General features: G+C 59.3%; 1 protein-coding gene across 5 annotated transcripts; it reads left to right on the top strand.

Moving 5' to 3' along the window:
• The first annotated feature begins 779 nt into the window (after nt 1–779).
• Nucleotides 780–25,265, top strand: ANPEP (alanyl aminopeptidase, membrane). 5 transcript variants are annotated; one of them, XM_003363579.5, is made up of 21 exons: nt 780–924; nt 7,683–8,516; nt 8,935–9,077; nt 9,184–9,323; nt 9,758–9,884; nt 9,969–10,123; nt 10,383–10,496; nt 10,581–10,724; nt 10,874–10,939; nt 11,071–11,136; nt 12,680–12,855; nt 13,117–13,196; nt 14,622–14,755; nt 14,871–14,926; nt 15,797–15,944; nt 19,137–19,228; nt 19,699–19,809; nt 19,925–20,092; nt 20,846–20,986; nt 21,408–21,489; nt 24,694–25,265. In XM_003363579.5, exons 2-21 carry the CDS (start codon nt 7,909–7,911, stop codon nt 24,844–24,846), a joined length of 2,904 nt encoding a protein of 967 aa, XP_003363627.3. In that variant the 5' UTR covers nt 780–924; nt 7,683–7,908; the 3' UTR covers nt 24,847–25,265. The 5 variants fall into 5 exon arrangements, with proteins under 5 accessions (XP_003363627.3, XP_070122535.1, XP_070122525.1 ...); XM_070266434.1 differs by having other exon boundaries at nt 826–924; nt 7,686–8,516; XM_070266424.1 differs by lacking the exon at nt 780–924 and adding an exon at nt 1,057–1,185 and having other exon boundaries at nt 7,690–8,516.
• Nucleotides 25,266–27,159: the final 1,894 nt, after the last annotated feature.

Genomic DNA, 27,159 nt, shown 5'->3' with positions numbered 1-27,159 from the left:
AGTGGTTAAGTTCGCTCGCTCTGCTGCAGGCGGCCCAGTGTTTCGTTGGTTCGAATCCTGGGCGCGGACATGGCACTGCTCATCAAACCACGCTGAGGCAGCGTCCCACATACCACAACTAGAAGAACCCACAACGAGAAATATACAACTATGTACCGGGGGGCTTTGGGGAGAAAAAGGAAAAAATAAAATCCTAAAAAAAAAAAAAAAAAAAAAAATTCTAACAACAACAACAAAAAAAAGCAGAAGCAGGAGGCAGAAGAAGGGTTCCGTCGGAGTGATTCAAAGTCAGAGAGACTGCATGGGCCGCGCCGGCTTTGAAAACGGTGGGGCCACAAGCCCAGGAGTGTGGGCTGCCTCTGGAAGCTGGAAAAGGCAAAGAAAGGATGCTCCCCAGAGCCTCCAGCAGGAAGCCTGGGGACGCTCTTGACTTGAGCCCAGTGAGACCCGTTCTGGACCTGACTGACAAAGCTGCACGAGGATAAATGTACACGGTTTCAATTTGTGTTAGCTCCTCACGGCAGCCTAGGAGATGACCACAAACAGGATCCAGCACTGCGCAGAAAAGGGGCCCAGAGCGGAGGAGTCCTTGTCCCGGGGCGCGGCCTCTGGAAGCAGGATCCGCGTGAGAGGCACAAACCTCTAGCTCGGGTCTGTTTTTCACTCGGTCCTGCCGCACGTCTACCTTTTTAATGCTGAGCCCCAGGTATCCCGAAAGGTAAATTATGTCCCCTGGAGAGATTATTCAGTTAACCGGAGGATGCGTGGTTTCTTTTTCTGGGTGAACCGGGCTCTCCCCTCAACTCGAAGGGCGAGGTTCCATGCGCCTCCCACAGTGGCAGAAGCTGTCCAGATGTGGGGGACCGGAGCCCTGGGGCTGCAGCCACAGCGGGGCTCAGGGGCCACAGGGGAGCAGGAGCCCAGGTACCCCCACCTCCACCCCCACCCCGGGGGGCTCCGGGGAGGCTGCGGGCGGGCAGGCGCGGGGAATCGGGCGGCGCTTTGGTCGGGCGGCCTAAGGAGTTAACCCCGGAGGAGCGGTGGTCGGGTCAGGTTACTTCCCTTTACACAGTCGGGGAAGGAGGAGTCAGGTCCTGGTGGGGCAGTGGCGGTGGTTGGCCGGCTCCTCGTCCCGGGAGGGGGCTCCGAGCGGCCGAGGTTGAGCACCCGGACGGCCACAGGCAAGTGGAGCGCGGCTCCGGGGCTGCGGGGCGGGCGGGGCGGGCGGGGGGCGCGGAGGCTGCGGGGCGGTCGGGGGGCGCCGGGGCTGTGGGGCGGTCGGGGGGCGCCGGAGCTGTGGGGCGGTCCGGGGGCGCCGCCGAGGTCAGGAAGGGACCTGGACGCGAGCGTGTGCGGAGCCCCGACGTCTGCTGCCGACGCCCCCTCCCGCGTGGGCGCACCGAGTCCCACTGGGTGCGGTGAACTCTTGTGGCCAAGATCCCGCTCCAATGTCGCCGCCCGGGCAGCCCCCAGTGGGCCTGTCAGCGGTCAGGGGCCTCCCACATGGAGAAGCAGCCCCAGGGGCGGGGGCGCAGACCCTCTGGGGAGGAAAAATGGAGAGACCCCGCGGGTGCCGCGGACCCCGTCCCACTGGCATCTGAGGGGGTGGAGGACCGGTCGAGCCCGGGACCTCAGCGGCCGGGTTTTGTGGTTCGCGTGGTCAGAGCCCTGGTCCCAGGCCGACCTGAGCGCCCACTGAGGCTTAGTCCCCGGGTCTCTAGACGCCCCGGGCTTCTCTGGGCCTCGGTCTGTTCACCTGCAAAAGGTGAGGCTCAGCCAGGGCCCCTGGGTCATTTGGTTCTGAGCAGGGGCAGCAGACCTGGGCCAGCAGGGGAACAAGAACAAGGATGAGGCCGAGAGGAAGTGGGGTTCCAGTCCACCGGAGACTGGCCGTCAGCCAGGGCAGCAGGCTGGGCAAGCCAGGCAACGCCCCCTCTCGACTCCTCCCTCCCGGCAGCGCGCTGGCATCCTGGGCCATGTCAGACCTTGGCCACCAACCCATGTCCTGAGGAGCCCTGGAATCTCAGGCTGGCCTATCGCAGGAAGGATGCTGGGAGAGCTGCTCTCATTTCACAGATGGGGTAACAGGCCCCCCAGTGGGAGGCAGCCCAGCGCCTCTCTCTGCTTCCCCGGGGGCCTTCTGGGCATGGGGCGCCAGCCCCTCATCACTCCCACAGCCCTTAAGCCAAGTCCTCCAGCCCCTTTGCTTCAAGAGTTTTCTGGCTAAGAATTCTGGGGAGCTGCGTGGGGGTCCCCTCGTGGGAAGGGGCTGAGGTGTTGGAATTGGGCCTAGTTCCTGGGCTTGTGGCTCTGGAGGAAGATCCGCGACCCTGTGCTGGGGGTTATTTGAGAGTCCAGGAGCGGGTGACAAGGACCGTGGGCCAGCTGCTCACACTGAGGCCCCTGGGTGCCTTTGTTCACACCAGCCCACAGCCATCACCCAGCCTGGGCCCCACCCAGGGAGCTGTCAGCAGAGATCCTGCAGTGGCTGTGGCTTCCCCCGCCCCCCGCCGGGAGGCAGGGCCAGGGTCCTCCACAGGCCTGTGTCTGGCAGCCCCCAGCGCTCCCCTGCTGATGAGAAGTTCTACTTCCCAAAACCACCTGCAGCTCCTGGGCCTGGTCTGGGGGTTTGGAGTTCCTGGCCCGTTTGCAGAGCCCCCAAGCAGGCTTCCACCAGGTTCCAGTCTCCCAGCTGTTTCTCGCAGCAGCCACGCCCTCTCCATGCCCCTTAGTGTGCGCCTAGAACATTCCAAAGAAGGGACACCCAGTTCCTCTCAAAGATGGTCAGACCTTCCATCCTGCCCAGATCTGCTTCTGTGACTTGTTATCAAGTGTCGGCGTGCTGAAGGCGTGTGTCTCCTCCCGCGTCTCTAACCCCCTGGGCGCTGTGCAGTAGACAGTGTGGGGGGCTCTGTGGAGGGTGCTTTCCGAGGCATGTGTAGTGAAGGCTATAGGACCTGCCATTAACTAGCTATGTGACCTTGGGCACGTCACTTACCCTCTGCCTTGGTTTCCTCAGCAGCCAAATGGTGGTGATTATCTCGGGGGGGCACTTAGTGGGTGCTCAAATTACACAGATGGGAGTTGCCAGGTAGGATTTCAGCCCAGAATGGACCCTGCACGGCCGGTTGTCTCTGCCCCGCCCCATGAGGGCCCCTCTGCTGCTTCCCTCCTGAGCGCCCTGCCCTGGGCTCAGGAGGCTGAGGCCAGAGAGCAGCTGACTTTCCATTGGGGCCTCCTGAGGTTCCCACAGGAGGGACGAAGTTGGAGGCTCCCACAGGAAGCACCCTGGGGCCTGGCCCAGGCCCAGCCTCCTGCAGCTGTGGGTGCAGGCTTTAGAACAGAAGCCTGGGAGCAGGCAGGGGCCTGCGGGGCCAGAGTGTGGCCTGTGCTGGGACCCCAGGCTTGTCTTCGCCCCCACTCACTGCTCCTTCAGAGCAGACAGGTGGCTTCAGGATGTCCCGAAGCTCCCAGCTGGCCCAGCCCTGCAGCCGATGGGGGAAGCTGCATGAGGTGACCAGCAGCATCTCCAGGCCCCGCGGTCTGCCAGGGGCCTGCATCACAGGGCGGTTGCCTGACTGCCCTCCTCTGGCCCTCGGCTCTCCCCCCACAGCCCCGCCCAGCTCCTGGCAGGTTCGTGTTTGCACAGAAGGCAGCTAGTATCCCACCTCTGAGACAAAGCTGCCTTTTTCTACTTGATCCATGTCTTCTACACGTGTGGCTATGACTTAAATGTTCTCTAGCATCATCGTTGTCAGCCTTAATTGTTTTTTAAATTTAGGAGAACTTTTGTTCTCTGGACCAAAACGCAGACAGGGCAGAAATGTGAACACCCGCGGAGAGGCTGCTTCAGCCGAGACGGGGCTAGAGGTGCTCAGCTTCTCCCCATCGCGGGCCCAACAGGAGGAGGGGCGCACACACTCTGCTGGCCTGCAGAAAGCCCCTCCTGGGACAGTCTGCAGGTGACACCGTCCCAGAGCCATACAGGATGGAGAGTGAGTCCCAAAGTGGGGGCAGCTATTCAGGGTGATTTTAGGGGCCACCTAGAGGAATAGCTTTAAACCGACAGTCATGAGTTGACATGTCTATTGGAGGAAATATAACGAGAGGCCCAACGAGATTCCCTGGTCACTATTGCTCAGAAGGAGAGTAGGCAGTGAATTGATTTAAAGAAAAGCACTCAGTGAATGATGTGCAGGAGGAGCACATGGGGCAGAGCTCTCAAAGGTGGTTCGTGCGCACAGTCTGGGGGCCCAGGGAGGCGTGCGTGTGTGGGGAAGCTGTCCTGGGAGCCGGGCTCGGAGTTACTGCGCCTCCCGCCTTTACCCGCAGTCTCTCATCTTCCTACTGATGTGTCCATCCCACGAGTGTGTGTGGCCCCCTGCTGTGTCCTATGTCCTTCCTGGTGTAGAGGATGCCACCCCCGTGGCACTCAGAGTCCTGGGGTCTGGGAGGGCTGTCCAGGGATGGCATCAGTGTAGTGAGCCTCCAGGACGAGTGGGCGGTAGGTGAGGCAAAGACAAAGGCTTTCCAGCAGCTTGGGTTGGGGTGGGGCGGTGAGGGAGGGAAGAGTGTGGTGGTCTTGAGGGCGGGGCAGGGGCACAGAGGGCGACAGGGGCAGAGGGCTTGAGATGAGACCAGAGAGTCACTGGGGGCTGGATCTGGCTGGACCTGTAAGCCATGGCGAGGATTGTGGATGCTGTCACGCATTTAGCCGACATTTATCATGTTCCTGCCCTGGGCTAGGCCTGGAGGGGTGCACAAAGTCACAGAGCCTTCCCTTCAGGTGCCTCGGACTGGTGGCAGGCTTCTGAACACCTAGATGGCCTTTTCATAAGTGCTGTGATAGAGGTGTGAACCGGAGGCCAGGGGAGCACAGAGGGGAGAGGGGCTGCCATGTATGAGAAGGCAGTGATATTTGAGCTGGGTTTTGAAGGATGAGTAGAAGTTTCACAGGAGAGAGAGGAAAGGCATTCCTGGCAGCGGAACCACGATCAGTAAAGGCACAGAGCTATGAAAAAACCCAGAGGGTTTGGGGAAATGCCGGCAGCTGGAGCCATAGTAGGCACTAGGAAGAGGAGAGGCCAGGGGATCGAGTCCACGGAAGTCTTCTGGCTCCAGCCAGAGTTGAGGTTTCCCTCCACAGGCAGCCAGGACTGGAGACCAGGTTTGAGCAGGAGAGGAAGATGCCTCTGCCGAGGGGTGTGGTGAGCTTGGGTGATGGGCAGGACAGCACTGCCACCACTGCCCAGAGGGGTGTGAAGATGGCCAGGCCTGGGCCACGGCCAGGGCTGGAGGCGGGCCCTGTGCAGGAGCACAGAAGGTGGGGGCTGCGGAGCATGCCCTCTCTGCGTCCCAGCCAGGGCCGGCCTGGCACCCGGAGCAGGGAGCTCTCATCACGGGGCGGTGGGCTGCATGCCACGCCAACTTTGAAGACCACAGGCCTTTTCCAAAAGGGTGAAGCTTCCAGGCAGCTGGGCCCGTGGTCTGAGTCCAAGGCAAACAGGAAGCGCCCAGGGTGGGCAAGGCAGGGCCTCCTTCTTTGTTTGGAGAAGCGATCAGTCCAAGTGGCTTGGGGATCTTTCTCTGCAGAGATGGGAGGGGCTGCGGGCCCAGTCAGGGACATGGGAGACTGGGGTCGGGGAGGCAGGGCCCTGGGTGCCAGCCCACAGGGGCACCGTAAAGACGGCTCCCTTGGCAAATTCTGGCCTTGATGGAGGGGGACTGGGAGCACATGCTACGTCACCCTCGGGTGCTGCTGGTCCCTGTCACCGTGCCAGAGCTGGAGCCCTCTCCCGGGCACTTGCCTTCCCTCTGATGCCCCTTGACCAACAGCCCGGGCCTGACGGGGGTGGCTGGCAATCATCCCTCTGCAGCTGTACCTGGATGAGTTCATCTGTGCGTGCGCTGCGTTCCAGCGTGCTGTCACTCACTGAGCCTTCCCACAGGGTCAGGACGGCAGGCCCAAGCCAGGGCAGGGAGCGGCGGACGAGCTTGGTCCCTAGGAGCTGATAAGCTGACGGGGCAGTCAAATGGGACCTGAGATGTGTGTGGCTCCAACAAGAGTGCTGCCTGTGTGCCGTGGTTGCAGGAGGCTCGAGAAGGGGGCAGAGGGTTCTCCCAGGGCAAGAGTGGCGGCGGGGACAGGAGTGGACAGGGGCTAGAGAGACTGGATAAGAAGCCACTCCTGACCCGACTCACTCAAGTATCATTCCCCATTCACGCGTGTGTGCGTTCACGCAACAGATGTGTATTGAGCACCTGCTGCGTGCGAGCCAGGCACCGTGCCATGTGCTGGAGAGCAGAAGCAGCCAAGGACCTGCTTCCGCGGGGCCTCAGGTGGTGCGGGAGACAGTCAGGACTCAAGTCATCACCACACAGATCAAATGGGAAACTGCACTGCATTATGGGGCTTTGAAGAAGAGGTCTGTGGTGCTGATGGAGCTCATGGGGCTAGAGCAGGTCAGTGAGGTCGAGGCCTCTTCTCTGAGACACACTTGAAAGATGAGTAGGAATGAACCAAGGCAACAAGGGAGAGAAGATGAGCCAGGTGGAGGGAACAGCACGTGCAAAGATTCTGTGGTGGAAGGGCTGGATGAAGGCCAGAGTGGCTGGAGTGCCATGACACAGGGGAACGTGGTGAGAACGAGGCTGGGAAGTGGGCAGGCTGACAGCCGCTGAATTCTGGGTCCCTTTAGAGTATTTGGTCTGGATTCTACTGGCAAAAGGAAGGTTTTAAGCAGTGGTGGAAAATGACCCAATTGTGTGGCGACCAGGTTTGCGGGGTCCCGAGTGGAAGTGGGGAGTGGACGAGGGTCCCGCAGTGTCCACATAAACAGTGGAGTGGCTTTGCCCGAGGACATGGCCAGATCAGGGGACAGGGACTTGGATATGGGTGAGGGTCAGGACAGGTCAAGTCCTTGGAAACTGGGCTGCTGGATGGCAAGGGTGACGATGAGCATCGTTCTCCTGTGAGGACGGATTTTACTGACTACGTTACACAGTGTCTTCATTTCTACCACAATCGGAAAAGAGGCAAAGGCTGAGCTCTGAGAAAGAAGGGACCGATTGTTCGTTTCTGCTGTGTGGCATTTCATGTTTTCTCATTCGATCTTTTGAACACACATGAGAGGGGAATACTGCTATTTATTGATGAGGAGAGAGGTCTCAGAAAGGTAAAGTTATCAGCCCGAGGTCTCGACTGGGAAGAGGTTAATCCTCCCCCAGCCTCCTCTCTGAAACAAAAAAAGGAGAAACAACTTGCTTTATTCGACTCAGTGAGCTGATAATTGAGGGAAAAGTTCTGGCAGGGAGGGAAAGGGAGGGGAAGCTGGAGGGGGACTCCTTCCTCTGGGAGATGCAAGGGAGGCTGGGACCGCATCGCTGAGCAGCCCGGGCATCCTTCCAGGCTCCCACCACGGGCTGCCCAGTGTGCTCCTGACCAAGCCACACGACGACTCTCCTGGTCATTGCATCTTTCCCCTTGAGCTCCTGGGAAGTGCTTCCCTGACTCTAACCTCGGTCCTCCTGCCTCTGTCCCCACTGTCTGGGCTTGCAGGCTGACCAATGCCACGTGGCCGCTCCCTCTATCTGCTGGGCCCGAAACCTGCTCCCTGCCCTTTTGCACTGGGGCAGGCCCCCGGACAGCCAGCAGCCTGTAACCTAACACTGTTTGCTCCCAGCAGGCAGCCCTGAGCCGCAGTCCACATGCTGCTCCCTGATCTCCGCTCCTGAGCCTGGGCAGAGCGTGCCCCTGCCCAGTCCAGTGACCTTCGCCTATCTGAGCCCTGGTTAATTTTTGCCCAGCCTTCAGGCAGTGGGGCTCCTCCCCCTTGGGGATATAAGCCTGGCCCAAGGTGGCTCTGGTCCCCACCTGCCCTCAGCCTCCCCGAGCTCCCTCTCCCAGCCATGGCCAAGGGCTTCTTCGTTCCTAAGACCCTGGGCATCCTGGGCATCGTCCTGTGCGTGGCGGCCGTGTGCACCATCATTGCTCTGTCTGTGGTGTACACCCAGGAGAAGAACAAGAATGCTGCCAGCTCCACTGCGGCCAGCACCAGCCCCCCCACGAGCCCCAGCACCACCGCGGCCACCACCTTGGACCAAAGCCAGCCGTGGAACCGATACCGCCTACCCCAGACGCTGGCACCAGAGTCCTACAACGTCACCCTGAGGCCCTACCTCACCCCCAATGAGCAGGGTCTGTACATCTTCACGGGCTCCAGCACTGTCCGCTTCACCTGCAATGAGCCCACCGACGTCATCATCATCCACAGCAAGCAGCTCAGCTACACCACCACCGAGGAGCACAGGGTGGTCCTGCGGGGTGTGGGTGGCGCCCAGCCCCCCGACATCGACAGAACCGAGCTGGTGGAGCTCACCCAGTACCTGGTGGTGCACCTCAAGGGCCCACTGGAGGCGGGCAGCCTGTACGAGATGGACACAAAGTTTCAGGGGGAGCTGGCTGATGACCTGGCAGGCTTCTACCGCAGCGAGTACATGGATGGCGATGTCAGGAAGTAAGTGGAGGGGCCGGCCTGGCGGGGGCAGATCCGAGATGTGGAGGCAGAGTCGGTGCCTGAGGGCCAAGGAAGGGCTTGGATTCCAGGCCTTTGAACCTTCTGGAGCCCTAGGCGGGCCCATCCCTCCCTCTGCAGGCTCAGAGGAGAGAAATTTGCCCAAGGTCTCCCAGTTAATACGGGGATGGAGCCTGCCAGGACCTTGACCCTGAGTCCAGAGGAGCTCTGATCCCCCATAATCAGCGGGTGTGTCTGGCCAGTAGCTGTGGCAGGGGGGGCAGGGTTAGGCCGGAACAGCCTTCTGTGCACCCCTTCCTCTGCATGCCCAGCAATACCCTAAAGCCCCCCTTCTCCCATCTCCACCCCACTGGGTGCAGGCCTTCTGCCGGCACAGCCTCTAATACCCTTGTTTGGGCAGGGTGCTGGCCACGACACAGATGGCACCTTCAGATGCCCGGAAGTCTTTCCCGTGCTTTGACGAGCCATCCATGAAGGCCAGCTTTAACATCACCCTCATCCACCCCAGAGACCTCACGGCCCTGTCCAACATGCAGCCCAGAGGTGAGCGGGGCTGTCCGGGGCCTCACGGCCTTGGGAAGCAGAGACCAGGGCTGGAGTGCCGGGCGGGGGCGGTGCGTCCCCACCTACTTGGATTCTCCATGCCCAGGTCCCAGTGTCCCACTTCCAGAAGACGCCAACTGGAGCATCACCGAGTTTGAGAGCACGCCTGTTATGTCCACATACCTACTGGTCTTCATCGTGAGCGAGTTCACGTATGTGGAGTCGAAGTCGCCCAATGACGTCCTGGTACAGACCCGGGCCCACCCGTCTTCCCCTGGATGGCATGGTCCTGGCCTGAGGGGTAGTCCTGTTGATCCTCAGCCCTGTCCTAGCGCCTGAGGTGTTCAGTGCCAGGATGCAATGCCAGCTCTGAGGGTAGGGATCTCGGCAAAGTCTTAAGCTCTCTGATCCTCAGTCTCTGCCTCTGAAAAATGGGTCCCGACTCGTGACGGGTGTTCCCAGCTCACGGCCACCAGACGATGGTGGCTCTGACCCTTGTGACTCCCCAAAGGCTCCTCCCTAGGACTCAGCCCCTCAGAGGCCCCCAGCCTCTCCTCTGCTGACCAGGCCTCCCAGTTTAACCTAGTTGGTGCCCCCCGCCAGCCTGCTGGGCCCCGGGACTTGGGCCATCTGCACCAGGACTGTAGAGGGGCCCTGAGCCACGTCCATCCTCTTTGCAGATCCGGATCTGGGCTCGGCCGAGCGCCACTGCAGAGGGCCACGGCAGCTATGCCCTGAATGTGACAGGCCCCATCCTAAGCTTCTTCGCTGGACATTATGACACACCCTACCCACTTGACAAATCCGGTGAGTGATGGGGCCTGTGCACCGGGGAGTGGTGGATGGGGCTCCAGACCCAGAGGCCACGCTGCCAACGGCCGGTCTCCCCAGACCAGATTGCCTTGCCTGACTTCAACGCCGGCGCCATGGAGAACTGGGGGCTGGTGACCTACCGGGAGACTTCTCTGCTGTTCGACCCACTCTCCTCCTCCAGCAGCAACAAGGAGCGCGTGGTCACCGTGATTGCTCATGAGCTGGCCCACCAGGTAGCCGCCCCATCGTGCGGAGGGCAGAGGAGGACACCGAGGGGCTCTGGGAGGAGAGGGCGCAGTCCTGGCTCTGCCTTTGGCCGCTGAGAAGGGAGGAGGGCCCACTGGGCATCGGAGCAGGGAGGAGTCACCCTGACGTCGGGGAAGTCCTGAGCCCGTGCCTGGCTCGTAGGGGCCCACAGTGAATGGCAGCTCTGGGCACTGTTAGTGACCACAAGGCCAGAGCGGCTGGCCGTCTGACCTCCCTCCCCTGCAGTGGTTTGGGAACCTGGTGACCGTGGCCTGGTGGAATGACCTGTGGCTGAACGAGGGCTTTGCCTCTTATGTGGAGTACCTGGGTGCTGACTACGCAGAGCCCACCTGGAATCTGGTGAGTCTGCGGGGTCTGGGGGTGTGGGTGAAGCTCGGGTCACCCCCTCCCGGCCTGTCTCCTGACGGCTGCAGCAATTTGCAGAAAGACCTCATCGTGGTGAACGACGTGTACCCTGTGATGGCCGTGGATGCGCTGGCCTCCTCCCACCCACTGAGGACCCCCGCTGATGAGGTCAACACGCCGGCACAGATCAATGAGATGTTCGACTCCATTGCCTACAACAAGGTGCTGCCCAGCCTCGGTGCTGGTCCTGAGACAGTGGGGGTGTGGGGAGGGAGGAGGGACTCCCCCCGCGGAGGAGCATCTGTGCTGGCACGATGGGGGCACAGGGCTCTGCTCGCTCAGCACAGCCCTCTGAGCCGCCTCTCCCCCAGGGAGCCTCGGTCCTCAGGATGCTGTCCGACTTCCTGACTGAGGAGCTGTTCAAGAAGGGCCTGGCGGTGAGTAGCCCCTGGCCAGCCCTGGAGGGGGGCTTCCTCCGGCCCCAACCCTTGTCCCCGAGCCCCTGCCATGGAGGTTGAGTGCAGCACCGGGGCGCAGCCAGCCCTCACCATGTCCCGTCTCCCCACAGTCCTACCTGCACGCCTTCTCCTACCAGAGCACCACCTACCTGGACCTGTGGGAGCACCTGCAGAAGGTGGGTACCGGCGCGCCCTGAGCTGCGTGCTGGGCCCTGAGACACCGAGGTCTCGGGGTGGCTGGTGCATCACAGGCCAGCTCCGCTGCTCACCAGCCGGGCCGGCAGTGGGAGCCTGGGTGCTTCTCTGTAAACTGGGTGCCGCGAGGGCTCCTTGAAGGGCTGTGGGAGGGCAGGGCTCAGGGCCTGGGCAGGCAGCCTTCCTCCCGCTGTGGGAGCTCAGGAGGGGCCACGGAGGCCCCAGCACAGAGGTGGGAACGGGCCGAGCCTTCCTCTGCCAGGACGCTGGGAGCCCGTCCATCCTCAGCAGCACTGCGGCTGCCCTGTGCCCAGACTGGCTCCTCCCGGGCACGACCTTGCACAGTCCAGCACCCTCAGCAAGCTCTGACCCTCCTCCAGGCCCACCTTGTATTCCTGTGCCCTGAGACCCCAGCGTTCCTTGTCGGTGGGCATACCCTCTGCCCGCCTCCAGCCTCCTGCCTTTCCTCCCCACCTCTCCTGGGGCTGGGGTCTGCGCCTCCGTCTCCCGGCATCTCCGCTCCCTCACGGCTGTCCCTGCCCCTCCTCTGTGGCCCTCGTCAGCCCCACTGACCCCCAGAACCCTGGGCCCCAGGCCTCCTCCCCAGCTCTCCCCCACTGCTGCCATCGTCCCTCCAGTCCCAGATGCTCAGGCTCCACGGCCAGTCTGACCAGGGAGGGGGACCCAGGGCCTCGTCACAGAGTCACAGCTGGGCTCCAGTGCCCTCCTGGCCAGTCTCCAGCCCAGCTTGCATCTGCCCTGAGCCTGGTGCCCACGCCACCTCCCCCAGCCGGCTGACAGGGGGCACTCACTGCCTTGTGCTCCCTCCAGGGCCTCTGTCTTCCTTGCTCTGCCCTGGTTTCCTGCTTCCTCCTCCTCAGAGCTGAGCCCTCCTCCATGCCAGGCGCCCCTGCAGCACCCCCGCCCTGCCTCTGTCCCTGAGCCCTGTCTCTGTAGCCCCGGAGCCCCCCACCCTCAGCGTGTCCCCCTGCCCTGTTCTGCTCCCTCTCTCTTGCCCTGTTCTGAGCGTTTCACTTTCTCAGTTACTGATAGATGTCCTTAGCTTTTTGTTGCTATTACGAATGCACTGCACGTGCGTGGGAAAAGCTGAGAGAAGACAGTAACGCCCCCCCAGGCCTGTCCCCAGACCCTGCCTGGGAGCAATTTCCTCACACCACGGTGGCACCACCCCCCCGCCGGCCTGTGACAAGGACACTGGTTTCCCTCCCCTCCGTCTCCTCTCCCCAGGGTTGTTGAGGCTGAACCTGGGCAGCCCGGATGCCCCTCCCAACACGCACCCACCTCAGGTCGGGGCCCAGGATGGGCACCCATGGATTTGTTTCATCAGTATGGGATGAACCGGAGGCTGGGACGCTCTCGGCTCCTGCCCTCGGCCCCATGTTCCTCCACTGCCTCCCAGCAGAGGGCAGCAGTGGGGGGAGGCCAGGGGCTGCAGGGTGGCCCTGGGTGGGGCGGGGCGGGGGGCAGGCGGTCCACTGAGGGCCGCCCATCTCTTCTGCCCAGGCTGTGGACAACCAGACCGCCATCAGGCTGCCTGCCACTGTGCGCACCATCATGGACCGCTGGATCCTGCAGATGGGCTTCCCCCTCATCACCGTGGACACCAAGACAGGGGACATCTCCCAGCAGCACTTCCTCCTTGACCCTGACCCCAACGTCACCCGCCCCTCAGAGTTCAAGTGAGCAGATGGGGTCACTAAGCAGGTGTCCTAGCCACAGTTCGGAGGGGCAGTGGCTCTGGGCCCCCGACCCCGCCAGGGCCTGGCCTGCTGCGGTCCCAGCCCGGGGGCTGCAGGCGGGCTCTCCCTCTGGGGCCAGAAGGGCTGCCACCTGGTGCTGGAGTAGGGCAGACTCTGGGAGCCCGGGCAGGGATGCCATCTGCTGGTGGTGGCCAGGAGCAGCCGTCTCCCACCAGCTGGCCTGTGGCTCTCTCGTTGCAGCTACCTGTGGATTGTTCCCATCTCATCCATCAGAAATGGCACACAGCAGGAGGAATACTGGCTGCAGGGCGAAGCCAAAAGTAAGCCAGCCCCGCCCTAGTGCACAGCAGCCCCCACCCCCTCCCAGCTTCTGGCCCATGTTCTGGGTGTCGGGGCGGGCCTCAGCCAGGCCTTCCTTCATGGTTTCATTCAACAAATGGAGCCGACTTCTTTGGGTGTAACCTCTACTCTGCTGCTGCCCAGCTGTGTGACCCTGGGCAAGTTACCATCCCTCTCTGATGGCCATTTCCTCATCTATAAAATGGGGCTGAGCATAATATCTACCCCATGGAGTTGTGTGAGGATTAAAGGTGAGCATCCATGGGAACTGTTTAATCCGTGCCCAGCGCAGAGTGTGAGCAGCCCTGAGCCCAGGCGCTGAGGAACCCGAGGTCAGAGCGGCTCGTCCTCTGTCAGGCCGAGGCTGCTGATGGAGGGACGGGGCAGCTGAAACTTTCCAGAGCTGGGCGGAGTGCTTTCTGGAGCTCTGTGAGGCCTCTGGGCTATGGGGTGCCGTGGCAGGGAGCTGGAGTGGGGAGAGTCCACTCCACGGAGAGGTCAAGGAAGGCTTCCTGGAGGAGGCGAGCTGAGTCTCAGGGGAAGAACCAGAGTCATCCAGACTAATGGTGGCAGAGGAAAGCACCCCAGGCAGAGGAAATGCCAACTGCAGGGGAATGAGGTGGGAGAGAGCATGGACTGAGGGGGCCTGGGCAGAGGTGCACCCTCAAGGGGAAGCTGGCTCCTAATGTCCTGGAAGGCTACAGGCCACAGGGGCTTGTCCTCAGGCCAGGGAAGCTGGCCAGGAGGTAGGTGGGCAAATGATTGGGTCTGACCTGCAGGGATGGCAGGCTCCCCTCTGGCAGCCAGGAGAAAGGCGGGAAGGGGGCCATGAGGGTGAGTGCTGAGGGCCGATGGAAGGGCGAGACAAGCGGGCAGGGGCTGATGGGACAGGGGACTTTCCCTGGGCTTCCCGCTCGGCCACTGGGATGTGACAGAGCTGATACAAGCTGAGAGAGGCAGAGAGAGTGAGAGAGGCAGAGACAGAGAGAAAGACAGAGAGACAGAGACAGAGAGAGAGAGAGACAGAGAGACAGAGAGAGACAGAGTGAGAGGCGGTGGAGGGGAGGAGGAGGAGGAGGAGGGGCAGCGGGGAGGGGATTCTCAGGGGACCAGGCTGTGCCGATAGAGGTGTCCAGGCAGCTGTCACCTTCCGGCCCATGGGAGGCGGGCGGGCACTGAGGTTCTGAGCCAGCCTGTGGTCTGTCTGAGGGCCCCGGCCAGCCAGAGGCAGGTGGGCCTGGCAGCCGAGCCCCACACCCTCCTCCCCTCTCCTCGGCATCACCGGGGCCGAGGGCCATTGGGCGCCAGGCTGCAGAGGAGGCTGCCTTGGCCAGGCCCAGAGAGAGGAGGCCCAAGGACCCGCCTGGGCCTCCTGAGCAGCTGCCCCAGCTCTGACTCTCCCGCAGACCAGAGCGAGCTGTTCAGAACCACAGGGGACGAGTGGGTACTGCTGAACCTCAACGTGACGGGCTATTACCAGGTGAACTACGATGAGGACAACTGGAGTAAGATTCAGACTCAGCTGCAGACAGACCTGTCGGTGGGTGTAACTACCCGACCCCGTCCCCTGCCTTGGCCCAGCTCCAGGATGGCACCAGACGGCAGGTCCTTCCCCCACCGCCGCCCTGCAGTCACATGCCCTCTTGCCCTCCTAGGCCATCCCCGTCATCAATCGTGCGCAGGTCATCTACGATGCCTTCAACCTGGCCAGGTGAGAGCCCCCTTCCTCCTGGGCGCCACCTGGCTCAGCAGTGGAGGGCCTGGTGACGTCAGCCAGAGTGAGGACCCCTTCCTGTCGGTCTCCCCGTGAGCCAGGCACCACGCAGCGGCTCCCCAAGCTCCAGCCCCCTCGGCCCTTCACCCCGAGACTGTTAGTGTTCCAGCCCGTCTTCCCAGTAAGGGAGCTGAGTCCCAGAGTCCGAGTACTCACCTGAGGTCCTGGGGCCCATGACAGCGGACACAGGCCTGTCCGGTTCCAAACCACATGTCCTCCAAGGCACCAGGCTCTTCCTGAGGGCCACCTGAGTGCCAGGCTGCCGTGCTAAGTTCTAACACTCTGGGTAGGACAGGACGAGAGAGATGCAGCATGGATAAGCAAACATTTATTGAGCGCCTACTGTGTTCCCGAGAGGTGCTAAATTCTTTGACAGGAGTGATGTCGCCCATAGACGTGGGCATTTGTGAACAAATGTGCACAGGCGGCCTGAGGAGGGGGAGGAGGGAGGCCCGAGGCCTGAGTCCCTCGGAGGAGAGGCGGGCAGAGTAAAGAGCAGGGCCTTTGGGTCCTTTGGAATCTCAGCTCTGTCTCTTACGGGCGGTGTGGCGTTAGGCAGTCTCTTCACCTCGCTGAGCCTCAGTTTCCTTACTGAAGGTGACTGGCGGTAGGTGAGGGCAGGGCCTGGGCTGGCCTGGTTGGTGGTACCCACAGCATCTACGCCCCCCCCCCCAAGCCCCGCACCCCGTGAGCGCTGGAGCTGCTCGCTTGGGGCTCAGGGACTCAGCTCCAGGACAGGGTTGGCGTTCCCTTGGTGGGGCTGGACTGGATGGGGCTACTGACTCGGGCCCCTCTGTTTGTCCCCAGTGCCCAAAAGGTCCCTGTCACCCTGGCGCTGAACAACACCCTCTTCCTGAGTGGAGAGACAGAGTACATCCCCTGGCAGGCGGCCCTGAGCAGCCTGAGCTACTTCCAGCTCATGTTCGACCGCACCGAGGTCTACGGCCCCATGCAGGTCAGCGGTGGCCGCGGGGCAGCTCTGCAGTGGCGGCGAGGGAGCTGGTGCAAATCTCTCCAGGGGTGTGGAAGCTCTCGAGGGGCACCACACTCTGTCCTTTGTTGAGGGCGGCTTAGCCTGTCGTGGGGGGGCAAGAGGGACAGAGGGCTGGAGGGCTCAGGCTCCAGGAGGGGAGGAGGGGAGGAAGGAGGAGGAGAGGAGGACACAGATGTTCAGCTGGCAGATGGGGAATGAGCACTTTCAGGAGGCACGGGACATGGGCTGGGCTGGGGCGGTGGCCTGGCCTTCTCCAGCCGTGGCCTTGGGCTCAGTCTTCAGCCCAGAGCAGCCCCTGGGAGGTGAGGCCCAGGTGAGGGGGTGGAGGTGCCTTAACGCTGAGAGGCAGGGGTGAGCCCGTGCCAGGGGCCCAGGAAAACTCGCCTGCTCTGGATGGAGCCAGACCCACGAGGATGTCCACGGCAGCGCTGTTTATAAAACACAAAGAAACAGAAACACACGAATGTCCAACAGCTGCGGTTGGTTAAGGAAACTAGCACATCCGTCTGATGGAATATCCTGGAGATCACACTTGAGATCATGTTTTCTTAGACTATTTTCACATTACTTATTAACTTCCTAGTATGGTAGATGAAGTATGACAGTGAGTGAGGTTTAACTCTTTCTAACTCGTTAACCTGCCTTCCTCGCATCCACCCCATCCTCCTGATGCAGCTAAGTCACGACGTTTGTGAAAGCGGTAATCAGCCTTCATTCGTTGTGGTTGTTTACAGATCCTCCTCTGCTGAGCCTTATGAGGACTAGGGTCATGTTTCCTTCTTCACACATCTTGTATGAAGGTATCAGATGTCGCATCCCTTTGCTTTTTCCTGGAGGCGTCCCTCCTGGAGCCCTCTGTCCCTAGCTCCCTTCTAGAACTTTCCAGAACTTTCTGTTTGGCTCCCATGCTGGGAGGCTCTCCCGAGTTGCCTCTCCTCTTTCCTGAATCTGTGACTTCTTCCTCGATTTTCCCCCTTCCTGGGGCGCACGTCCTCCGGGAGTTCCTGGGAAAGGCTCGTGAGAGGTGGGCTTGCTGAGGTCGCTTGTCTGAAACGTCTTCTTCTCCCTTCGCCCTGGATTGACAGTGTCCTGGGTTTAGAAGGTTCCGGGTTGGAAATTATCCTCAGAAAGTTCAGGTCCTGCTCCACCCACGTCGAGCCTCTGGTGTTGCTGCTGAGAAGCCCGGAGACGTTCTCATTTCCGTTCCTTGAATGGGGCCGTCCCCTCCTGGAGGCAGTGGGCTCTGCTCCCACCTGGGCGGCCGACATTGGGCGTTTCTCAGCCACCTGCTCTTCAGTCACGACGTTTCTGTGGCTCCTTCACACTCTCTTCCCCTCCTTTGTCTCGGGTCTCTCTCTCTGGTCCTGGTCCTCCATTTTCCTGCTCTCACGCTCGTCCTCCAGGCTTCTTGTCCTTCCATTTCCAGCTTGTTGACGTTTTGTTCTGCCCTGGGGGGCGCGCCCTCAGCCCAGCTCGCCACCCCTCCTGACAGACCGTTTGCACTTCTTGGATCCTCTTTTCAAATCCAGGTGCTGGCCCCGGCTCCCGCGTCCTCTGCAACATCTCTGAAGTCCCGGGGCGTTTACCTGGTTTTCCTTTTCTCCTGTGTGTTTGGTCTCCTTTCAAGTGGGAGGCTGAGCTGCCCCTTGGGATGTGAGCGTGTGGCAGGAAAGAGGAATTGGAAGCCCCGTGGGGAGGGGAGTTTCTCGATGGGGGTCTTGCTGTGGGGGGATGGGGTGGCCAAGTCCCTCCTCATGAGGACCCTCAAAATTAGTGTCTGTGAGAGTCAGCCCCATGGTCTAGCGGTTAAAGTTTGGTGCTCTCACTGCCTCAGGAGCCCAGGTTTGATTCCTGGTCACAGAACCACACCACCCGTCTGTCAGTAGCCTTGCTGTGGTGGTGGCTCACAAGGAAGATCTAGAAAGACTTACAACTAAGATATACAACTATGTGCTGGGCCTTTGGGGAGGAAATGAAAAAACAAATGAAAGGAAGATTAGCAACAGATGTTAGCTCAGGGCCAATCTTCCCCAGCAAAAGAAAAAAAAAGCGTATCTGTCAGTGTTTTCCCTTGAGAGCACTGCATCTGCAGAGGGTGGGCCTCTGTCCTGTGATTGGGCTGGTGGTGCTCACACTCTGGGAGAGGAGTGGGGAAGGAAACTGGGCACCCCTTTCCTATGTGAGCTTTCCCCTCTGGCCCTCTCTGCAGCCCAACGACCCTCCCACGTGTCTGGGGACCCCAGTTCTTAGCCATCTGCTCAGCCTGACCTGAGATGGGGCGGGGCTGCCTGCTGCATGAAGAGAAGGGGGACTCAGGGCTTAGTTAATCCTTCTACGGACTGAGGCTCCAACACCCTGTTTGCAGCCCTGCATCACTCCTGTCCTGCTGACCCGTCCCTCTAATTCTGACCTTGTCCCCACGAGTCTTGCTCCCGTCCCATCCCCGGGATGGGCCCACTCCGCCCTCCCCCTCGTCTCCTGCTCTGCGCCCTCTGCTCTCACACTGTGCAGCCTCTCATCCGCTGTCCATCCCTTTCTGTTCTCTTGGTTCTTCGGGGTTTGCTCCTTTGTCAAACGGAAGTGGCTTCCCGTTGGCACACATGACCATCTACTGTGTGGAAGCCCGTCGCAAAGGATCTTAATAACGTGGGTGGGGCTTACGGTACAACGCGAGGTAAAAAGAGCAGCGGGCAGCATTGTAGACGTGCCAGGTAGAGCAGAGAAACGAAGGGGTGGACTCCCTAACTCGGAAATCATCGTTTTGGTGAGCTCCGGGCAGTCCTATCCTCTGCCCATGCTTTTCTGTGTTTTGCGGAATATGTATGATGATATGATCAGACGGCGGGGTGTGGGGAGGATGGGAGGGTGAGGGGGGTGGGTGGGTCCCACGCTACAGTAAGAATGGTGACATGTGGACGTGGGGTGTTAGAACGGACAGAGGCTTTGGGGAGAAAGAACCTCGGGGCAGTCATCCGAATCCTGGCCGAGGGCTGGCTCCTGCGGGCACGCCTGGCCTTGTGAGGCCGGAATCTCTGGCCTCTTTGCTTCTGCAGCCATCAGCCGTGGCTCCACGGGCCCGACCACGTCAGAGGCTGTGTGGGGTCCAGGCAGGTCAGGCCCCACTTGAAGCTGTTTATGTTTTCTTTTCCCCAGAAATACCTGCAGAAGCAGGTCAAACCCCTCTTCGAGTATTTCCAGGCCACCACCAGCAACTGGACTCAGCGCCCAGAAACCCTGATGGACCAGTGAGTATGACCTCTCCTGGTCTGGAGGGCACGGGTGGCCCAGCCACCCTGGCAGGGTCCTCCCCTGGAGCTCCTGACTCCTGGCCAGACCAGGGCCACCTGCAGGGAGACACCCCCACCAGGGAGATTTCCCAGCCTGAGGCTCTGTGGGGCCCCTGGGCCCATCTGGCCCCTTTGTACAAAGGACCAGACTGGAAACTCCGAGGTCCCCTCACCGGCTTGGTCATTCAGACTGTAGGTGTTGAAGCTGGGGCTGGAGCCTGTCGGGGCCCCTCTGTGTCCCCGGGCTCCCTTTGGGACCAAGGAAGCTGGGGCCCAAGGCCGAAAGCAAATCGGGGGACCCCAGAGGGCCTGATGGGCTGCAGCGTAGACAGAGCCCCAGCCCCACGCCCTGCCAGGAGCTGTGTCTGCAGGGGGCCCTTTGCCAGAGTCGGGGCCAGGCATGCTGACCACCTGTCGCCTCTGGGCAGGTACAACGAGATTAATGCCATCAACACCGCCTGCTCCAACGGGCTTTCTGCGTGTGAGGATCTGGTCTCAAACCTTTTCGCCCAGTGGATGGGAGACCCCGATAATAACCCGTGAGTGTGTCCCCTCAACCTTCCTCTGTGCCTCAAGCCCACACCCTGTCCTCCCCAGCCCCTCCCCACCCTCCCCGCTGCTGCTCCAGCCCTGACGCCCCCACCCCCATGCCAGGATCCACCCCAACCTGCGCTCCACTGTCTACTGCAAAGCCATCGCCCAGGGTGGCGAGAGGGAGTGGGACTTCGCCTGGGAGCAGTTCCGAAACGCCACGCTGGTCAACGAGGCTGACAAGCTCCGCACAGGCCTGGCCTGCAGCACCCAGGTCTGGATCCTCAACAGGTGAGGACCGAGCGGGCAGGGGAGTCCCCTCGTCCCGGGATCAGGGGCCCGCTGTGGAGGAGCAGGCACCAGCCAGGCCTCCACACCTCGTTCCTGGGGTCCTACAAACCTGCGGGTGGGGCAGGACTCTCCCCATTAGAAAGACGCTGGGGCTCAGAGAAGCAAAGCAACTCGCCCAAGGTCCGCACGCTTCAGTGAGAGTGGAGATGGGAGCCAGGTCTGCGTGCGTGTCCTGCGCTTTACCTCCTGCAGCCTCTCAGCCTTTACTTGACAGCAGCTCAGTCCCCCTGTCTGTCGAGGGCTCCGGTGCAGCTGGACCTGAGTCCTTCTGGACGTCCAGCTGGCTCCCCAAGCCCGTGGACGAGGGCTCCTGCTCCCACTGCGTGCCTCATGTGCCGTCAGCTGGGCCCCAGTACAGAGGAGCCACCCTCAGCGTCAGAGACAGGAGTGGCCGCCCAAACGGTGCAGGGCTCGAAGCCCAGTGCTCCTTCCTTGTCAGATATTTATCAGGCACCAGGTCGTGTCGGCCACGACACCTGGCGTAGCCAGTGACCCAGCTTAGGGAACTCAGTGTCCCATCCACAAGAGGGAGGTAGGACCAAGGAGTCCTCAGCCCTCCCCTCTGTGAAGGGACATTGAGAGGATGTGGGGAGGGGTGTGGGGAGGGCAGGGCCCTCACCGTCCTCGGTTCTCTCCAGTCGTCCGACGGCAGCCCTTGGAAGTAGTCACTAACATGGCACCCTGCCTTCACAGGTACCTGAGTTACACCTTGAACCCTGACCTCATCCGGAAGCAGGACGCCACCTCCACCATTATCAGCATCGCCAACAACGTCGTGGGGCAAACTCTGGCCTGGGACTTTATCCAGAGCAACTGGAGGAAGCTCTTTCTGGAGTGAGTCTGCAGAAGCGTGCGGGAGATGTGTGTGCCCAGGCTGGGGGGCCCGGGGTGCTCTGTGTGCACGGGCCATCACAGGGCTGGGGGCAGTGGACACTGCCTAGGAGCGGTCAGAAGTTAGCAGAGCTGGAGGTCGGCTGGGGGGCAGGAACTGAAGACAGGGCGGGTCCATGCCATCTGTTTCCCACGTGGGGGAAAGAATCAGGCCGGTGGGAGTGTTCTCTGGAGAGATGGGAGCGGGGACACTGCAGCCCAACCTGCATTCAGGTCCCTGGTCGTGTCTCCTTGGGCGTGTCATCTCATCTCCTCGACAAGACGGGGACAGTCACAGCGTAGTTGTGTGGACTCAGTGTTGCCTGCCATCACTGAGCGTTGGTCCCCGGCCCCCTCACGGTCCCTCTCTCTCCCTGCCCTGCAGCTACGGTGGAGGGTCCTTCTCCTTCTCCAACCTCATCCGGGGAGTGACGCGACGCTTCTCCACCGAGTATGAGCTGAAGCAGGTACGGAGCCCTGGGCTCTGGGGCGCCACCCCAGTCTAGAGGGGCCGCCATTCAGCTCCCCCAAACCTGGTCACGGGGGAGCCTGGGCTCCGTGTTGCCAGGCCTTCCTCATTGACAGGGGCGGCTGGAGGTCCAGACGTTTTGCATGATGACAATTCAATTAAAAAGATTCACGTTGGAATTTTTGTGTAGGCAAAAAGTAAAGAGAATAATATAATGACCCTCCATGGATCCATTCCCAGACCGAACAATTATCAACATTTTCTAACACTTTTTTCGGGTGGACGATTTTCAAGCAAATTACTGATATCATGTAATTTTACCTGTAAATACTTCAGTCATATCTCAAACAAAGGAACTTTTTAAACGTAACCCCACTGTCATTAGCAAACCCAAGAAAATCAACAATTCCTTCCTCCCATCTTATACTCAGGCCATTTTCAAATTCTCTAAGTTGTTTTTTTAAAAAATTCTTTTTGCAGTTGACACGTATGTTTCAATCAGAAGCCAAACGAAGTTAACTTATTGCATTAGATTGATTTGTCATTTTCTTTTTTCTTTCTGCTTTTTCTCCCCAAATCCCCCCAGTATATAGTTCTATATTTTAGTTGAAGGTCCTTCTAGTTGTAGTACGTGGGATGCTGCCTCAACATGGCCTGATGAGTGATGCCATGTCCCCCCCAGGATCCGAAACAGAGAAACCCTGGGCCACTGTAGCAGAGCATGAGAACTTAACCACTCGGCCATGGGGCCGGCCCCCCGTCATTTTCTTAAATTGAGATATATTTCATATATTATAACATTCACCATTTTAAGTGCCTTTTAGTATATTTTGAAGGTGTACAACCATCACAACTATCTAATTCTAGAATATTTTCATTACCCCAAAAAGAAACCCCATATCCATTAGCGGTCACTCCCCTTTCCCCTGTCCCCGGCCCCTGGCAACCTCTACTCCACTTTCTGTCTCTGTGGACATGCCTATACTGAATATCTCGTGAAATGGAATCATATGCTATGTGGCCTTTTGTGTCTGGCTTCTTTCGCTTAGTACAGTGTTTTCAAGATTCCTCCACGTTGTGGCAGGTTCATGCCTTTTTACAGCTGAGTAATATTCCCCCGTATGGATGTACCACCTTTTGTTTATCCATTAATGAGTAGGTAGATGTTAGCGTGTTTCTACTTTTTGACTATTATGAATAACGCTGCTATGAACATTCACATACAAATACTTGAGTGAACATATGTTTTGGTTTCTCTTGGGTATACACCTAGCAGTGGAATTTTGGGGTCATTTGGTAACTCTAAGTTTAACTTTTTGAAACATTGCCAAAATGTTTTCCAAAGTGACTGCACCAATTTACATTCCCACCGGCAATGTATGAGGGGTCCAATCAATTTCTTTGTTATTTTCATTTTCTTTCTTTTTGAATTATAGTCAACCCAGTGGGCAGGAGGTGGTATCTCATCGTGGTTATGCGTTGCATTTCCCTAATGACTAATGATGTTAAGCATCTTTGCAGGTGCCTATTAGTCATTTGTGTATCTTGTTTGGAGAAATGTCTGTTCAAATCCTTCGCCCATTTCTTAATTGGGATATTTGTCTTTTTATTGTTGAGTTGTAAGAGATCTTTATATATTCTGAATACTCCGCCCTTATTAGATCCGTGATTTGCAAATATTTTCTCTCATTCTGTGCATTGTCTTTTTACTCTCCTGATAGTATCTTTAGATACACGTAAGTTTTCAATTTTGAGGAGGTCCAGCTGGTGCTGGTGCTTTAGGTGTCATGTCTCAGAAACAGTTGCCTGATCCAAGGTCGTGGAGAGTCACACCCGCGCTTTTCCTGAGAGTCTTGTCAGTGTAGCTCTTGCATTCAGGACTTTGATCAGTTTTGACTTAGTTTTTGTGTGTGGAGAAGGGAGGGGTGCAGCCTCCTTCCCTTGCAGGTGGCATCCAGTTGTCCCAGTGCCGTTTTGAAGAGACTGTTCTCTCGCCCAGTGTATGGTCTTGGCGCCCTTGTTGAAAGTCAGTTGATTATAAAGGGGGGATTGGTTTCTGGGCCCACTTCTATGTCCTTGATCCCTCTGTTTATCCCGTTGCCAGTGGACACTGTCTTCATTACTGTAGCTTTGTAGTGAGTTTTGAAATTGGGAGTGTGAGCCCTCCAGCTTTTTTTTTTTTCACAAGATTGTCTGGCTATTCTTGGTCCTTTCCATTTCTTTATGAATTTCAGGATCACATTCTGCAAATTTCTGCAGAAAAGGCATTTGGAATTTTTGATAGAGATTGCATTGAATCTGTAGATGGGTTTGGGGAGTATTGCCATGCTAATAATATTAAATCTTCCAATCTATTAACACAGGTTTATTTGGGTCTTTTCTCCTTTTATTTGGGCCTTCCTAATTTTTTTCAGCAATGTTTTGTAGTTTTCAGCATACCCATATAGCAGTTCTTTTGTCAAATTTATTCCTAAGTACTATATTGTTTTCATTGCTATGGAAACAGAACAGTTTTCTTAAATTCATTTTCAGATGTTTCATTGCTAGTGTATAGAAATACAACTGATTTTTGTATCTTGCTCTATGATCCTGCAATCTTGCCAAATACAGTAGTTTTAATAGTTTTTTTGTGGCTCCCTGAGGGTTTTGTGTATACACAATCACGTCATCTGCAAATAGAGAGTTTCACTTCCTCCTTCCTGGGTTCCTTTTATTTCAGTTTCTTGCCTAATTGCCCTGAGGACAACCTCTGGTACTAATATAATCTTTCAGTCTGTAACATCTGTTTTTTTAAAAAAATACCATTTATTTGTTGAAGCCACTGTGCCATTTGTAGTCTGGAACGGGCCGCATTCTGAATGTGGCGGGTAGCGTCCTTGCAGTGTCTGTTTAATGTGTCCCCCTCTCCTACCTGGACGGGATCAAGATTGCAATTCAATTCAAAGTGAGGTCGACTCCGTGAAGAAGCATCAGTGAAGGGCAAACCCTTTGAGGAGCCAGATTTAGCCCCGGGGCTGTCATCTCCCACCGCTGCCCTAGATGAGGACTTGGCCGCAGGCTCCTGTCCTGGAGAACAGACCGTGGTCCCCGCTGGGGCTGGGGAGGGGGCTGATGTGGGGGGGAGGACACAGGCCGGGGGGCCCTCTCCTCCGGGCTGTGTGAAGACCCCGCCTGTGGCTAAGACTCTCCCTTTTCCTGGCAGTTGGAGAAGTTCCAGGCGGACAACAGTGACATAGGCTTTGGCTCCGGCACGCGGGCTCTGGAGCAAGCCCTGGAGAAGACCCAATCCAACATCAAGTGGGTGAACGAGAACAAGGACGAGGTGCTCCGGTGGTTCACCGAGCACACCGACTAGTCCTGTCGCCCCAGTCACCTGGCCCCGTGTGAGATGCCCACGTGCGTCTGTCCCAGGGGCCCGCAGCAGGGCCCCCAGTGCTGGAACCTGAGGCACCCGCGTCCTGCCCTCAGGGACGATGGCTCTGGCCCACGTTCTCTCCACTTGTGCGACCAGTCCTGCTGGCCAGACTGTCCAAGCACCTCCCAGCCCCTGCCCCTCATGCCAGCCCCACCCCAGGGCCCTGGGACTGATCTCAGGGAAGCCCCGCCCCAGAGCCAGATGAGCAGGAGTCCTCGATGGACAAGAACAGCCTTGGGGCTGCCTGCCCCCCCACCCCCCCACCTTCCCGTAAAGACCCTGAGCCTGAGGAATCGACAGGGCAGCAGATCTGTATATTTTTGTCTAAGAGAAAATGTAAATAAAGGGTTTTTGGATCAGCTTCAGACTAGTAACTAAAGTGGGGCAGGGTGGGTGTGCACCACAGCTGGGGAGAGCGGGATGGAGGGAGGCTGGAGTGTATGGGAACCACTGGGGGGCCTGGGACCCCCAGGGAGCCTAGGACAGGAGAAGCACCCAGCCCGCTGGTCCTTCCTACAGGACGCCGGTGTGGTGTGGTCTGCCTGTGGTGTTCATCTCCCCCAGATTCCATGGCGGGCTTGAGATGCTGCTGCTGGGGAACCCTGGTGGGGGCAGGGGGCTGGCTACTGGACACAGTGGTTCCCGTGTGGAGATGGGAGAGCCTGGGCTGGATGCCAGGCAGAGAGCCAGTCCTGACAGCAGAGTGAGTGCTTTTCCAGAAAGCAGGAGTGTCCATAGTCCCAGAAGCTGTGGTTTGCAACCCCCTCACGTGAGGCGAGTGAGCTGGGCTGTGGCTAGGCCCCTCTTCCTGCACCACAGCTGCACACCGGGGACACCGGGGGCAGTGAGAGAAGGGGGCTGGCAGGGGGGCAGCAGGCCCTGCGTCCCAGGCCTGGCATGACGGCTCACTGGCAGGGGCACGTCCCACCATGTCTCCAGAATCCCTGGTGGGTGGGGGAGATACCTATTTGACAACTGGTGGTTTTCAAGGCTGGTGTGCAGAAAAAGGCAGGTGCCCTCCAGGTCACCCAGGGCAGTGAGAGGCCAGGCCACTCTGAGGACAAGTCTGCGACCCACAGGCCTCGTGGTCCACACAGGTCTGGGTGGTAGTTTCCTGGCATTGGAGCCGGTTATAGAAAGCTCACCTCAGCCTCAGCTCCAGGAGGCCCAGCTGAGCCTCCGAGGCTGGTGGGAGGGAGAGAGAGGCAGAGAGACAACAGGGCGCCTGGGGGTCACCTCCAACTGACACCACAGCGACCTTTTGGGCTGGAGTCTTGGAGCCCAGGGGCCTGGTTACAGATCACAGCTCAGCCACCGTTTCAGGGCAAGTGACCCAAACCCCCGGGCTTCGGTTGAAGACCACTGACCACAGGGTTGGTGCGTGAATCTCAGGATGCACAGCCCGAGGCATCAGGAGAGCTGGGCGCTGCCCTCCTCAGCCCTGTGTCCTGGCTCAAGGCCCTGCCTGAGCTCCTCCCTCACAGCCCCGCCCCCTGCGAGAAGCAGGGTGTCTGGGGCCTGCAGGCTCCTCCCCTTTTACCCCTTCTGCGCATCAAAGGGGGGCGGGCCAGGGGGCGGGGTCAGCCATGCTTCAGGGGTGGAGCCCTCCCCAACCAGGATGCTCCCTCCAGCCCAGGCTCCTGGGCCAGCCCTTCCTGTCGCCAGTGCCCAGCGGCCTGTGGCTGGCACCTGACCTTCTGGGGACCACAGGGCAGGCCCCCTCCGGTGGCCCCGGCTCAGGGAGGAGCCAGCCCGCCATCTAGGGTCTCTGGGGAAGGCTGCCTCCAGGGAGAAGAGTCGGCAGGGATCCCAGCCTCTGTGCCTGGCACCTGGCCAAGCGTTTATGCACATTATCACATTCTGTCTCAACAGTCCCTGGAGATAAGGGCAGTCTTCATCTCAGCAGATAAGGAAACTGAAGCTGGGGAGGTGAAGCCACAGCTCAGTGGAGCTGGGAGGAGACCCCAGGTCCAAAGCCCACATGTGAGTGGAAGCCTGTCCTCCACTGGGAGCCGGCCAGGCCTGTGACATCCACACTCGTGTTCACACCGCCTGAGAGCCCACAGCCAGGCCTTCATCACGGCCTGCCCCGAGAAGCAGGAGAAAACCAGTCCCCAGGGATGCAGAGCCAGAGACCCACCTGTCTCCTTGCTCAGGGCACTCGCAGGGCAGGAGCCGACTAGAACCCAGGCTGCTGCCCCCTGCCCAGGGCTCCGCCTGCTGATGGGTTGACGGCTCAGGGCCAGCAGGGAA

The sequence above is a fragment of the Equus caballus genome, chromosome 1 (genome assembly GCF_041296265.1).
Source record: "Equus caballus isolate H_3958 breed thoroughbred chromosome 1, TB-T2T, whole genome shotgun sequence".
Classification (NCBI taxonomy): domain Eukaryota; kingdom Metazoa; phylum Chordata; class Mammalia; order Perissodactyla; family Equidae; genus Equus; species Equus caballus.
Note: the sequence above shows the minus strand (reverse complement) of the source record. Positions and strands in the feature narration are given on the sequence as shown.

Coding starts and splice junctions, on each gene's coding strand:
- ANPEP (XM_003363579.5), top strand. CDS start 7,909: ATGGCCAAGGGCTTCTTCGTTCCTAAGACCCTGGGCATCCTGGGCATC. Junction 9,885..9,968: donor CTACCCACTTGACAAATCCG/GTGAGTGATGGG, acceptor CGGTCTCCCCAG/ACCAGATTGCCTTGCCTGAC. Junction 13,197..14,621: donor GCTGCAGGGCGAAGCCAAAA/GTAAGCCAGCCC, acceptor ACTCTCCCGCAG/ACCAGAGCGAGCTGTTCAGA.